Source organism: Harpia harpyja, chromosome 2 (genome assembly GCF_026419915.1).
Source record: "Harpia harpyja isolate bHarHar1 chromosome 2, bHarHar1 primary haplotype, whole genome shotgun sequence".
Lineage (NCBI taxonomy): Eukaryota > Metazoa > Chordata > Aves > Accipitriformes > Accipitridae > Harpia > Harpia harpyja.
In genome coordinates, this window is record NC_068941.1 from 75,665,805 (window position 1) to 75,679,682 (window position 13,878).

At 38.9% G+C, this 13,878-nt stretch overlaps 1 protein-coding gene across 1 annotated transcript in view; it reads left to right on the plus strand.

Annotated features, from left to right (window-relative positions):
- SLC2A9 (solute carrier family 2 member 9) overlaps window positions 1-13,878 on the plus strand; it is a 117,354-nt gene that overhangs the window by 93,083 nt on the left and 10,393 nt on the right. Inside the window, exon 12 of the mRNA XM_052780471.1 lies at window positions 1,143-1,270. Within this exon, the coding sequence (XP_052636431.1) occupies window positions 1,143-1,270 (128 nt within the window). The remainder of the gene's footprint in view (window positions 1-1,142; window positions 1,271-13,878) is intronic.

Consider the following 13,878-nt stretch of genomic DNA (forward strand, 5'->3'; position numbering starts at 1 on the left):
AGGTTTTTGAAAGGAAGTGTGTCTATTACTACAGTTTTGATTGTTCAGACTAACTTGTTAAAATGCTTAAAACAGGGAAGGGACTTTCATAGTACGTCTGTGCATGGATCTTGCCTACAAAGCTAAGTAGTGAGGCAGGTAATACTGGCACACATGAAGACTTAGAGGTAGAAATTGGTAGCACTAGAATATTGAAGACCCGACTGATGTTACTAGGTTTACAGTTCTCCAAACTGTGGTGAAATAATTCTGCAAGTAGATGCATGTCGAATGTGCAACATTGACTGAAGTATGTAGCCAATCAGCAAATGCAATCCATGTTTTATTCTATAAAAATAGAAATATTTCTATTGAAACATCCTATTGGAATGAAGGAAGCCAAAGATCATAAATGGAGACTTTCAGCTACTAGACAGCTATTCCCCAGGGGTTATTGTCAGGCCAGCACTATGCCAGTGCTGTACAAAATAGTCCGCTGCCTAAGTGGAAGGAAACACGAGTGACAAACGTGGTATTAAACTGAGCTTGTTATTACGGAGGTCAGAGTCCTTGGCTGATGGGAGAAACAGACCTTGCCAGAAGTGCCAGCAGTATATCTAGTAAGGGAACGTATTAAATAAGCATCAATGAAAAGTATGCTCATAAAGAAGCAAATGTTTTGCCTTTTTTATTGCTGAAATACAGTGGGTAATAATTACAAAAAAAATACTGTTTAATCTCCTTGGAGCTGTCTGTCCAACTGTTAAGGTGTAAAAGTATTTTGGAGTATTTCTGAATTTTCAGAATTTCAAGCATTTTAGTAGAAACAATCATCCTTATTTTTAATCAATGGCTCGTCACATAGTACTCTGGAAGCTGTTGTATGGATTCACTGCTCTGTTACCTGCTCCTGCATCCTCACTGAAAGGATGTAAACAGGAGATGCGGTGGTGTGAAAGAGACAAGTGTCACTTCTCTAAAGTATGATTTTGACAAATCACACTTTACTGGCTCAGAAGCCCCTGCGTACACCTGACCAGAGAGCTGTAGAGCAGTGCTAGTCACTGAGGTGTGCAACACAGAGCATGTTCATCTCTGTAAGCGAAACAGCTGTCAGCAGAGGAAGTTTACTAAAACTACTGACTTGTTGGACCCCGTTTCAGGTGGGATTCCGTTTGTCCTCACTGGAGAGTTTTTCCAGCAGTCGCAGAGGCCAGCCGCGTTCATGATAGCTGGGACAGTCAACTGGCTCTCCAACTTTGCAGTCGGACTGCTCTTCCCTTTCATTCAGGTACTTAACATCCTTGATAATTGATATACTATGATATAGTTGGTATAGTGTGACATATCGTGTTTGAATAAAATTTTCAGGTAATAATAAATGTCTTTTTATTGAAGTGGATGAAATTCCTACCGTGTTTGTGATACAGTTTAATTGTGCTACCCACATGTCTCCTTGTTTGAATGTATCGGAGAAAATTGTCCTGCAACAGAAAAACTATTGTAACCATGGACAACCCTATATGGCAAATTCCCCATAGGAGTGCTGTAGCAACACAGTCTGGTGGCTGTGTCCAGAGTTCACGGTCACTGATGGTGGTTGTCACTGCCTTTTTCTTCAGCCTTTAGGCCACCCATCTTCTGGTTTACCCTATGCTTTGAGAATCCGTATTAGTCTCATTGGAGAATAGATGCTCTTTGCTTCTCCCTCTAAGCTTGGCTTCATGGCTGTCTTTTTTTCAGTCTCTTCTGTTGGGCTTTTATCTTCTTCAGTTGATTGCTTCTTACTGCAGCCTAGTCGCTGCATGGATGAATTTGTTTCTGTCCCAGCTTCCACATGCTCCCATAAGCTTGGCTTTTAGTGGATTGCTTTGTTTCTTTGGCTGAACTACTCACATGGAGGACAGAGGCCAGTTTCATCAAGAGCTGTCTGACAACTGGTGTTTGTATTTTAGCATGAAAAGTTTATTTTCTAAAAAAATAAAATTTTAATTTAAAAAATTTTAAAAATAAAATTCAAAGTTCAACACTGAACAGCACTTTTCCCCTCTGATTCCTAAGAACACTTCATCACTGTTGATGTGTCGTCGTATGGCAAAGAGGCTTCAAGCAGCTTCTCATTCAAAACCACACTGAGGTCCTTTTCCTGACCATGAACCTCTCCCAAGGACCGTCCGCACTCTCTGGAGCTCACACAGGGGCTGATTCGTTATCTCAGGAGCTGAAGGACAGCTGATCAGTCCTTTGACTGTGTCCAAACTCTTTAAAGAGCCATCCTGCTCCACTGATAACAGTTTAAGAGTGAAGCTCACAACTACAGGACAAAATAAAGAAGTCGTAATTGTTTTCTTAAAATGCACAGAGGGCAGGGAAGGGGCACAGGGGGAGCAAGCCCTCCAGGCTGCTTGCAGGTGCTCACACCCAGGAGAGGGATTTTGGATTACTCTTCAAATCATTGCAGAGTAAGAGATTTAAATAACAGGCAAGGAGGTGTTACTGCTGTTTGTGCCTTCTTACAACTGAAAATTATATAATACTGCAATATCATATGCATAACAGTATTTGCAGATGCTGTAAAATTACATCATACTGTAAGACTTTATATATTAATTTTTATTTGACAAGTAGAACTGCTTTTACTAAGTAATACTGTTTAAAATTATCTGTATTGAGATAGTTTATGGGAGAACTTGAAAGCGTTATGAAGTCTGACCCTTGATCTAAGTTTGACACTTAATTTAAAATGTCTTCTAAAATGAAAAAGTCTCTAGTAGTTTTGATTACTTGGATCACCTTCAAAAGTCAACATGAGTATAAAGACTGTCATCTTTCCAAACTCTGCGCTCCTACTAACATTAACTTCAATTAGACTGCTCAGAGCTGTAAGTCTTAAGAGCTTGTTTTAATGCTTACTGAAATCAGTGAGTGTTTTTCACCAGTTTCACAGTGAAGGACTTGCCAGCTTAGACATTTAAGGTGAGATTTTCAAAAGCAGGCAGAGACATAATTCTTTTTCCACTGAGGTCATTCGAACATCTCCCAAATGATAGAAAGAATTAGACAATTCCCTTGAGTTTTTGAAAACCTCACCTTGGTAATCAGCGTCAGTACGGTCCAGGAGGCAGTCACAAGCTCGTCCAGCAAGTGGATGCTTCTGTGTGGTTTAATAGCTGTTTCTCCAAGAAGATGGGGACCGACTGTTTAAGCAGCGTTAGACATTGCCTTCCACCCCAGCGGTCCCACCGCCTGCCTCCGTGGCAGCTGGGCAGGCAGCAGGGAACAAGGTCTCAAATCTAGGGGGGTATAATCAGAATACTTTTATCTGTTACATTTTTAAATTATCCAGAGACATTTAAGGAATAATCACGTTTCTCCAAAATTGCGGTTTCTGCCTCCTGCACAAAACTGAGGAGTTACCTGAGCTCTGGCTGTCCATCGGATCTGAATTCATGCAACTTGGGGCTCTCCCTTCTTGTCCTGCTAATCCCCCCTGACAGATCACCTGTTGGGAACTGTTTAAAAAAGCCCTCAGTAAATTCAAATAGAAAGGCAAACTACATTCTCTGATTTTTCATATGCATATTAAAGCTTTTTGAGTGATTTAGTATGCATCCATATGAAGTTTGCTGTAGCACTGGGGAATTTATTATTTTGTGTCATAAAAATTTCCCATTGTGTGATTGCAAAATTACCAGTTTAGTTTTAAAGAGAGTAAATTATGTTTCTACCTTGCAGGGTTTTGGGTTTTCTCTTCTTTAAAAAATAATAAAGAGAAAAAGCTTAGAGTTTCCACCTAAAGATGAAAGCAGTGTTACTCAGACTTTGATTTTTAAAGCTTTTTCACAAGGTCGAACTATAACATCTCCTCTTTCCCTAACTTTTGCTTCTTTCCTATTTCAGTCAACCTTACTCTAAAAATTCCGCTTGTGAGTCACCTGTTTCTTTACAGAAAGGCAATAGCCTCTTCTTAGCTTGTTTTTATAAGTCTAAAACAGGAAAAGAATCTTTAAAATGCCTTCACAGAAAGAATGCATAATCCCTTCTGTGTATTTAAAAACTAACCTGATAGCTTGAGAAACAGCAGCCACTTTTTGATCATTGGTGTGCTTCTACAAAATTATCCCAAATGTTTGGGAAACAAATATGTTAATTTTAGAGTTACTCAAAAAATCAACCGGTAGTTAGTTCTCCAAGTGTCACCAATTAACTAGATTTTCTCCCCTCAACCATCTGTAGATACATATAATAGAATGAAACACTGGCTTGAGTCATGCATTAAAATGTATGGATGAGATAGAAAAGCTAGTATACAAATCAATTTTTGACAAATTAAAAAGAATTTTAAATGTGACTACTGTTCCAGCCCTCATCACTGTCTATTTGAGAAGTGTGTTTGTGTGAAGGATCGGAACTGAGGTTAAAATGACAACCAATACTATAGAGAATTCACAAGTACATTTGATACCGTGTGATTACTAGGAGGTGTCTGATAGTAGGTGTCAAAAAATGTGCATTTCTTAAAATCTTTTTTTAGTGCAAAATAGAATAATTGAAGAAGCGTTATCACATGTGATCTTGGAACATACAGAGAAATTATAAAAGATCTGGGTTTAGGTCTGAAGGCATTTCAGATTTGGGTTTAACATAGAGCTTGACCTTGTGAAATGTCAAACATGTCACCTTGAGTAATGCTCAACAGTATCTCTTTCCCATTGCTGTCACTTGAGAATGAAGGCATGAGGCTTTTCTGAACAAGGAGATGTTAAGAGACAAAGACAGCTTTGATAAGCCAGTAGACCAGAGATGCATGAAACAGTTCATAAAGACATGGTGACCCCTCCTTTCAAAGCATTTCAGTGTTCCTATAGGTGCTAGAACTGGGTCGTAATGTTCTGTTATTTGGGTGCCAAATCTTCATTCCTGCAAAATACCCATTCATGAGTATTTGGAGTAATTGAGTGAGCACTCCAGCCCTCTGCCCTCTCCTCTGACTTGCATATCTCATGTTTTTGCATGGCACTTGCATGTCAGAAGATCATAGCAGTCCATAAGCAACCTCCTGATTCACACCCAGTGAGTGGTGGTGCAGGGAGCTTCTCTTCGGAATGGAGCCACAGGGCGTGACAATGTTCATTGAATCAACCATGTAGTAGAAAAGAAGTAATTTACCCATTTGGGGAAAAATGCCTAAAGTTATAATAATGCTTGTGTAATCTTGAAGGAATTAAAATGTTTTATCTGAAATAATTGCAACTTTAACACTTTTCATTTTGCCTTTCCATTATATATACTATACTTTATACTATACACTTTATACTATTAATGCACTGTGATTGGATTTGAATCTCAAATTTTTGTGAGCTAACCGAAATGAGTTTGCCATTTAGAAAAGTTCAAAATTTGTGTTAACTGATGGAAAGCTTATTGAATATATTATCGTATCTAAATAGGTATGTTGTGTCATTGTTCTTACAGAGGCATGCAAACGCTTAATTCTGGAATTTGATTCAAAGGCAGCTTGCATTCAGAAAGATATCGATGTGCATTCATCTGCCTTTAAAAGATCTGAACCTAAAATACACAGTATTGGTTGTTCAATTAATGTCTGTTTTCTGGGGTTTTTTAGAAAAAATTTTATGTAAATGACTCAAATTTAAAAAAAAAAAAAAAGAAAAGAAAAAAGAAGGAAAGATGTGCAGTTGTGCAGTGTGTTCTTCCACATAAATGAAATTGCTACACTAAACACCAGACTATCTGGCCACATTTTTTAAAGATAGAGTGCTCTAAGTTCTTAATCCAAATTACAAAATTTACCTGATTTTCAGCTGTGTTGCTGGAATTTCAGCAGAAATGCTCTGGGGTCAGCATCTCACAGAAAGCTGGCTGGGTGAAGACCCAACTCAGATAAACTCCCTCAAACACCAAATCTTTCTCCCTTGTTTTCTCTTTGTGGTGATTCAGTTGCTATAAATAATACAGGGCAGCAGCAGGGCTTGTCTCACAATCATGATAAATAATATTGATTCTTGCTTCAGCCCTATATTGCGGTTTTGATGCGCCGTGTTACAAATCATCCATTATTCCTTTTGTGACTAACACCCTCTGAAAAATGTTTTAAAGCACTTTCTGGCTCAGAAGGCATATAAAAGCGCAACTGTTCTTTTTGATGTGTTCATAACAAATCAGTCTTTGAAAATATGATTCTTTAATATATGAAATGATTTTAGAAAATGAAAAGGAGATGAAACCAAGTCTTCCAAAGGCTAGCAATTCTCCTGAGAGAGAGATATACTGCAAATAATGCAGTTTCTTGAGATCTAAAATAAGCATTTCCATCATGGACATCTTGTGTACAGTTCACCCAAGCACGTAATCTTCATGTGGCATGTAAGTTGTGTCACAGCTGAGGTTGCAGTGGGAGCGTGAATGTGGTTTCAAATTCCCTCATAGGCAGTTTGTTGTCTGTCTTCTTGAGAAAAAGTGCTAGGTGTTGTCCCTACTGATTAAATTCACATACCTATTTTAAAATAGTATGCGTTGATGGAAATGGCTTCTGGTTGCTTTACAATATCAACAGTGTCTCAACGTATGAATGTGGTATGGCAAGCTCAGAGGATTAGTCGTCTTCATGTGTTCCCAGTGTAACTTTTGTTTCCTAATGATTTAGCTTCTGGGACTAAGGTCCTTTTTGTGGTTACCTTTATTTTTTTGTGTTTAGAAAGTGTACTGAGAGTGAGCTTCTGTAGTCATCCACAACAAATCATTCCATCATTTATTCATATCATCCCTTGGGAATGGGGATAATATTTTATGTCTTGAGAGCAGACATAACAAACTAAGAAAGTCTTTGGAGTGAAGGTTTTGGGTAATTGTGGATTTAATTACAGAATCATTCCTGCTGGAAGGGACCCCAGGGGGTCTCTGGCCCGGCTTCTTGCTCAGAGAGGGTCAGCTGTGAGTTCAGACCAAGTTTCTTAGGACCTTGTCCAGTTGTGTCTTAAAAACCTCCAAGATTTGCTACTTCTGTGTTTGCTTTTAAATTCAGAGGACTCAGTAATCAAAACTGATGGTAGCTAAAATGTGACGAGAGTTTGGCTTTTTTCTGAGAATAGTTTTAATCTCAGTTTTAAAAATTGAATATTATTCACTGTCAAGCCTGCGTTGGAATAAAACTCACTAAAAAGTTGAAAAAGAAATAGAGACTTACTGCTGTTAATCAGTGTATTTTATAGGGTAAATCATGACAAACGTTTCATGCTGTCTTAATAAATGGATGCTTTCTGGATGTTAACAGGTGTATCTATTCTACTCTCCCTCTGTGAAACTGTATTTAGAAAATTAATCAGCAAGAGTCTATGGGACAGATGAGTCTGTGGGACATATGCTGTAAGATGATCAGTGGTATCTGATCATTTTGAGAGAAAAGGAAGATTGTACAGTTATATGTATAGACGAAAAAATCAAAATAGGACAATTTAAAGATTCTGTATAATGTGCCTGTATGAGGGTGCAAAATATTTGTAATAGTGAAGTAGAGACGTTTGCATTCAGGCTCGTTCGTCTTTCAGAATAAGCAAGCAGTAGCCAAATGGTTCTTCCTGATACACAGATCTGCAGGTGTAGCTGGGATGCTTCTCACCTTTATACATTATGAATCACTGATACTAATGGTCTGCAGAAATCAATGGGAGGCAACCGTTTTGATGAGAGCACGAGTGTCGATGATGCTACTGTTATTTCCTGTAGGAGTAAGCCATTGTGAAGACCTTCACCAAGACCTACTTTACATGGAGGTCTTCCTTGTCCCTGGGGGTTTCCTCTTCAAATGCCTCTGTTCTGTCTGTTCTAATCTCATTAACGGTGATATATAACTAAATCACAGGATAACGAACCTGAGTATGTCAGATTTTCAGGTTAAATCCACTGACTAGAACGGATAGCAGTAGCAGAATAATTAGTACTTTGTTCCATGCAATTTTTTTAGCCAGTGGAAATTCCAGGGGGAAGAAGAACATATATATTTTTAATTTTTTTGTTGTTGCTTTGGTGATTATGTAAGTTTTAGTGAGTAATTCCAGGTATTTCAGTATGTGTAATGTGTTCATCTGTGTGGTTAGACTGAAGCATTCTTTTCAATAATTACATTGTAGGTATTTTATAAACCCTCCAAGTTGCTAAGAAGCTTAATACATGACATCAATTAGTCTTTGACTAGAATTCACAGAGATTTAAAAGAAGTGAACTTTTTACGCGAGGAGCAAAAGCGTACCAGTTTGTAGGCAGCATAAAGGAGAATTTCAAAGGTCTCTGTGTTCTGTGTGCTTTCTTCCTAGCAATGTGTGTTTTTAATCTAGACTTGCTCTTGCAGACCTTTTAAAATTAGACTAATTATAGCAGTGGTTATGTGGCTTCTGTTTTTCCCAAGGTAATAGATTACATGGCTTAAGTTTGCTGACTGTTGTTCTAACACGTAGAGCCTGACAGATGTCAAATCTTAACTTTCTTTCCTGCAAAGTGACTCCACACTATGAAAGCGTGAATGTTTGTATAGTAGACATGAGAATAAGTATTCTTTAAGGTCAAAGTCAGTTAAGAGCATCTTCATCACTGTCAGGGGGAAGGGTGTTAGTCTGGAAAATATGCAAAGCTATTTTCCTGCACAGAGCTGCTTGATTACTAAATATGGATACATTAGGAACAATAGTAGTGCCTGTAGTTCCCTTTTTATATTAGCACTACGCAATCTCCAGCAATGATGCTTTCTCTCTCCCTACTTACCCCCACCCCAAAACAGACTGGGGTTGCATTTGCACCTAAACCTCTTCTCAGAAGAGGGTCTTGAAATGTGAGAAGCTTAGATTGGCATCCCTGCTCATCTGGAAACAGTGTGTTTCACTTTCAACAGGGCACTCGGACCCAGCTTCACAGGTAGTAGTGTTTACTGGTCCAGTAGTATGTCCTTAGGAATCTTATTAATATAATCAAGGGCAGAGCTGCCAGATGCTGATATCATCCTTAATCTGCAAGACTGAGCACAAAGTACACAATGGTAGATGAGACCACACATCAAAAAGTCAGGTGATGGCAGCGGTAGTGGGATACTCCTTTTAGTTGTAGTTATACAGAAAGAATAAAGCACTTAAGAGACTGTAGTATGTATTTTTAAAAAGGGGGATGCTATTTCATTGCTGTGTGCACCATGTCCAGCAGCCTGCCCCTTTGGTCAGACCTGAATAGTGATAGCAATCAGAGGCTCCAGCTCCTCAGCTGCACATGTCCCCGTCCCAGGTGGCTTTTGCTGCCTGTCAGATATGAGCAGAGCCTTGTTTTTCAGGCTTCTGCAACCCCCACGATGCATAATAAAGCCTTTTTATCAAATTCCATTGAAATTAATTGATTCTTTTATTGATTGCTACAGTGAATGTGAAGTTCATATTTAATGAGGTCCAGCACAAGGTCCTCTGCTGTAACTGAGCGTCGCAAAGAGTGGGTTCAGATAACAGCTCTAGCAGGGAGGTGCTTTGATAGCCAGCTTAGTTTAGAAAGTTTCCAGGCATGCCAGAACCACTTGCAGTTGCTTCCCCGTTCTTTATTTATCTTGGGTCCAGGTCTGTTTCTGTTCACTGATTTCACCAGCAAGGAGGGTGACGAAGCAGAGAGAATACATGCTATATTTTCAGATAACTGCATCAAGAAGGATATTAGGAAACCTTTTAATCATGAGAATAGTGTAACTGTAATGATGTGTGGAGAAATTGTAGTTTGTTCTTTACTGGAGATCTATAGAAGACAAGCAGACAGATGTTTTTCAGGAACTGAGACTGCCTTAGTAATGGGAATGGACTGGCTGGCATCCATGTTCCTGGTTTTCTATGAGTTTATTGACATTTTGAAGTCTTCAGAGCAGGAAGTGTCTCTCACTAAGTGTACACACAGCATGTGGCTCCTTTAAGGGTCCTTTAAGCTTTGGGGGTTTTGTTACTGTGATACTTTAGTGTCACTGCAAGAAGGGCTGCTGCAGGTTGTGGTGGCAGGAGAATCCAAACTTAAAAAAAAAGTAGAAGACAACTGCAGTTACTCCTCTCCTTGGAAATGGTGACGGCATAGTTATGTAATGATGTAATGATGCTTTCAGCTAAATAATCTTGAAAAATGCAGAAAATTAAGAGGAAGAAACAGCAAAAATTGCAATGAACTTGGAGTGAAAGAAAGCAAACCTAAAAATATTCTGTCTGGAGAAAAGATCTGAGAAAGGAAAGGCTAACTGTGAACAACTGAGGAGGGAGAAAAGATCACTTATTTTCTTCAATTCAGAAGTATCAGAAAGTGTTAAACTTCTCTGACACATTAGAGAAAACCTCATGAATTCCAGAACAACTTGGGCAAGATTCAAGCATCCATGGAAATTTGAGGAATCTCTAACCTGAAGGCCTTCAAGGTTATATTAGTCATCCTTCTGTAAGCTTATTACTATTTCATATATTCCTTCTTTTATGGATAATGAGAGGAAACAGATCATTTTCCCTTTGGCAGTAGTGACTCATTACAAAAATAAACCCAAATATGACCAGAGGAACCTATATATTCTTGTCTGGTTTAAGGTACAAGCCGTCAAATACCACTCACTCACTTCTGTATTAGTATTTCCTAATTGCACTAGAGCGTCTCTCACATGTACAATACTCAGTTACACTGAAGGTTTCCAATGGATTTCATACTTCTCAATAAGGCATTGATGAATTCAAAATCGCATCTATTTCTGTTTTAAATTTAACTAACTTCATCCTTCAGCCATCAGACACTTTATTTCTTGCAAATTTTTGGTTTTTTAATCTTCTGTTGAACAGAACAGGCTGGGGGTTTTGATATATTTTTAATTGTTGGCTGAAGAGTTCATGTGAATGTCAGGCAGTGGAGTTTCTCTAAGTCACTCGCAAACCATAAGGAGTTCATCATCCCACAGGATATTATTCCAGTCCTTGATTTAATGAAGAACTTCTTAAACAGAATAATGAATGGCTAAGTAACATATAAAACAAATATGCTTGCTTTTCCATAAGCCTCCTGCTTTCTCTTTCTCACAGGTACATATATAAACAGACACTAATTTCAAAGCACTCAGATGAAAAAAACCCAAATCTTGTAGATGTGTACATACACAAATGGATACAGACACGCCCTTATTAATTTAGCCAGACTCAAAATTGTTACTTGTGGATATTGTTTGGCATCATCTCTTTAGATTTTCTCTTATTTCATGTTGCTGAAAACAAAATCTGAGGCCTTGCCTGACTTTGCTGGAGCTTGCGGTTCAAAAATCTATTTTAAAGTGTGAGTGATAGCTGGTAGAAATTGGTATGCTGAGTTGGTGCTAGAGACGTGTGGAGAACAGGGACACTTGGTAAATCAGAAATTAGAGTGTATGTATATGTGGAAATAGGTGCAATGAGCTGAAGCAGGCAGAGGGGACAACGAACTGCAGCAGCAGAAAAGCACAATCTAAGAGGCTTGAAAACCTCTGGTGCAATAGAATAGGCATGTGTTAAGCTGTTACTCTTCAGTGACAGTAAGTTTGCAGGGACAGACTTCTGTAATCCGATGGTGTAGCAGGACCTTAAATTAAGTGTTACCTAGAAAAAGGTGCTGTTTATTTTTTGTGATGCATCGTGTAAATACAAAGAATTACTAAGCATTAATAATTAGCAATTAATTTCATGACATGTTATTTTCATTACCTGCTGATGCATTCTTCTTTTATATTTCAGCTTGTTCCATTAGATTGTTATGAAGCAGCTAAAGACTACATGGTAAATTAGTATTATACTGCAGGACAACGTAGCAGATTTCTCCAGAAGTTTTCTGTCATAATAATTTCTCTTTCTAGAAGATTGTGCAGAGCCTTTTTTTGGCGTCAAAGTCACGGTGTATATACAGTGCGTATTCAAGAAATAATTAAATTCCTATGTATTTTATTGAAATTGGAATCTTGGCATGGATATACTAAACTACATTGTAGAATAACATGCTTCCCTTTCCCAGTAACATACTGGAAGCAGATGTAGGCCAGAGAGGACATAAGGAAATCAGTCATTTTTATGTGCCGTGAATATTCTTCGGGTTTCGTACTTGGTTCTATAAACATCTCTCATGTTACCTTTGCCTGCTGCTGAGCCCATTGCCCCACGTGCATCGCCCCTCTCCCTGGGTTACCGTGATAGCAGCTGGCTGAACTTATGTTTGCCTCTGGTTTGTACCCTTCTTCGCTAGCCTCTGTGCCATCCTCATTCAGCTGGCCTTCAGTCTGATGAGTGTGCTTTGGCAGGGGGATACCTCCATCTCAGCAACCAAAACTGACCGCCCAGAGCCCTCCTTTTCCACCTTTCTGCCCTGCAGAGACCAGCTGCATCTTTACTGCTCCTTTGGTTCCCTCTCTCTCCCATCAGTAATTTTCCAGAACAACTCATCTTCGGGCTTTCCTCCTAATACAAATGTTTCCAATAACCAGGGATCGCAGAGGGATACCCAGTTATGATTACAGGACCACTAAGTGGAAAGCTGATTTTACTCCTGGCTGGGGTTTGACTTTTACCTTTGGCACCATGGGGCTAAACATCTACAGCAAGGAAAGAAAGAGTTCTGAAGTCATTAGGAGTGTTGGGGAAGTGATTGATGGAGGTCTTCAAATCTGTCTGCATGGTTGTACTAGAAAAATGATGTAGTTCCCTATCAAAATGACAAAGAACTGAATTGCTGCTATCGTTTCCCAGGAAAAAGAACGGACTTAAATGAGGTTCAGTTAGAAATGGGAAGAACCTCTTCTTCATCTTGCCAGGCCTACATACAGTCACTGAGGACTGCAGGGTTTTTCCCCCTCTTTTACTTCTGCCATGGAAGAAACTTGCGTTATCCCAAAATGGGATACAAAGGTAGCATTCTGTTGCAGCATTTTTGCAGCAAGACTGAGGCAATAATAGTAATAAACTGGAAGGTGTTTTGCAACTCTTTGGCAGAGCAGTAGTGTAGAATATCTCATTTTTGCAGGGACTAATAAATATCACTGTGCAGTTTGAATGTTTTGCCCAGTTATAAAAAAACAGCTTTATTTTACAAAGTTGTAATAGTTATATTTATCCTCCATCATGTATTTTTTCGCATTGTTTCCCTGTAATTGGAAATTGGGGCATGCTGATAAAATAGATACATATTGTTCTATAGGTTCCAGAGATGAACGCTCAGACCTTAGTGAAGACTTGCATAAAAAGCTTAAGTTATAGATAGGCTCTTCAGGCTGCAGAACCGAGCAACTGACAGAAATGACCTCTGTAATTCCTGTCCGGATCACTGGCAATGGAAAATTATGTGCTTTTTATGATGGACAAACAAGTCACTGGATTTGGGGCAGGCTTCAATAACATCTGAGAAGTTGATGGAAAGTTTTGAGGCTGTCCTGTTGCACCCCATCAACGTCCCTCCCATAACGGTGTGTGTTTTCACAGGAGGGTTCAGCCAACAAGGTGATAGAGTATTCTGAGCCATAGCAAACATTAGGAAAACCTTTAAAATAACTAAAAAGTCCTATCAATACCTTTGTTCTCAGAAAATTAAGATAATGAACAGTGTAAGAGCATGAGCAAAGACGGATATGAAGGAGATTACATGGTAGATAGAAAGTGTGTGACAAAAGATCAATTTTAAATATTTATTATGAAGAGCTGCCTATATCCTCTGTAGTCATGGCAGGGAAACACCTTTTCAATGAAGAAATCCTTGGCATTGAATGTTGATGGTTGCCTAACCTTTCTGCATAAGGGCACTAAAATGAGGACATAGCTGTAGATGTGCAGCTCATTGCAGCCCGTTGTAGTCAGATTGCGCCCAGTTTCTGAGCTGGTGGGTGGA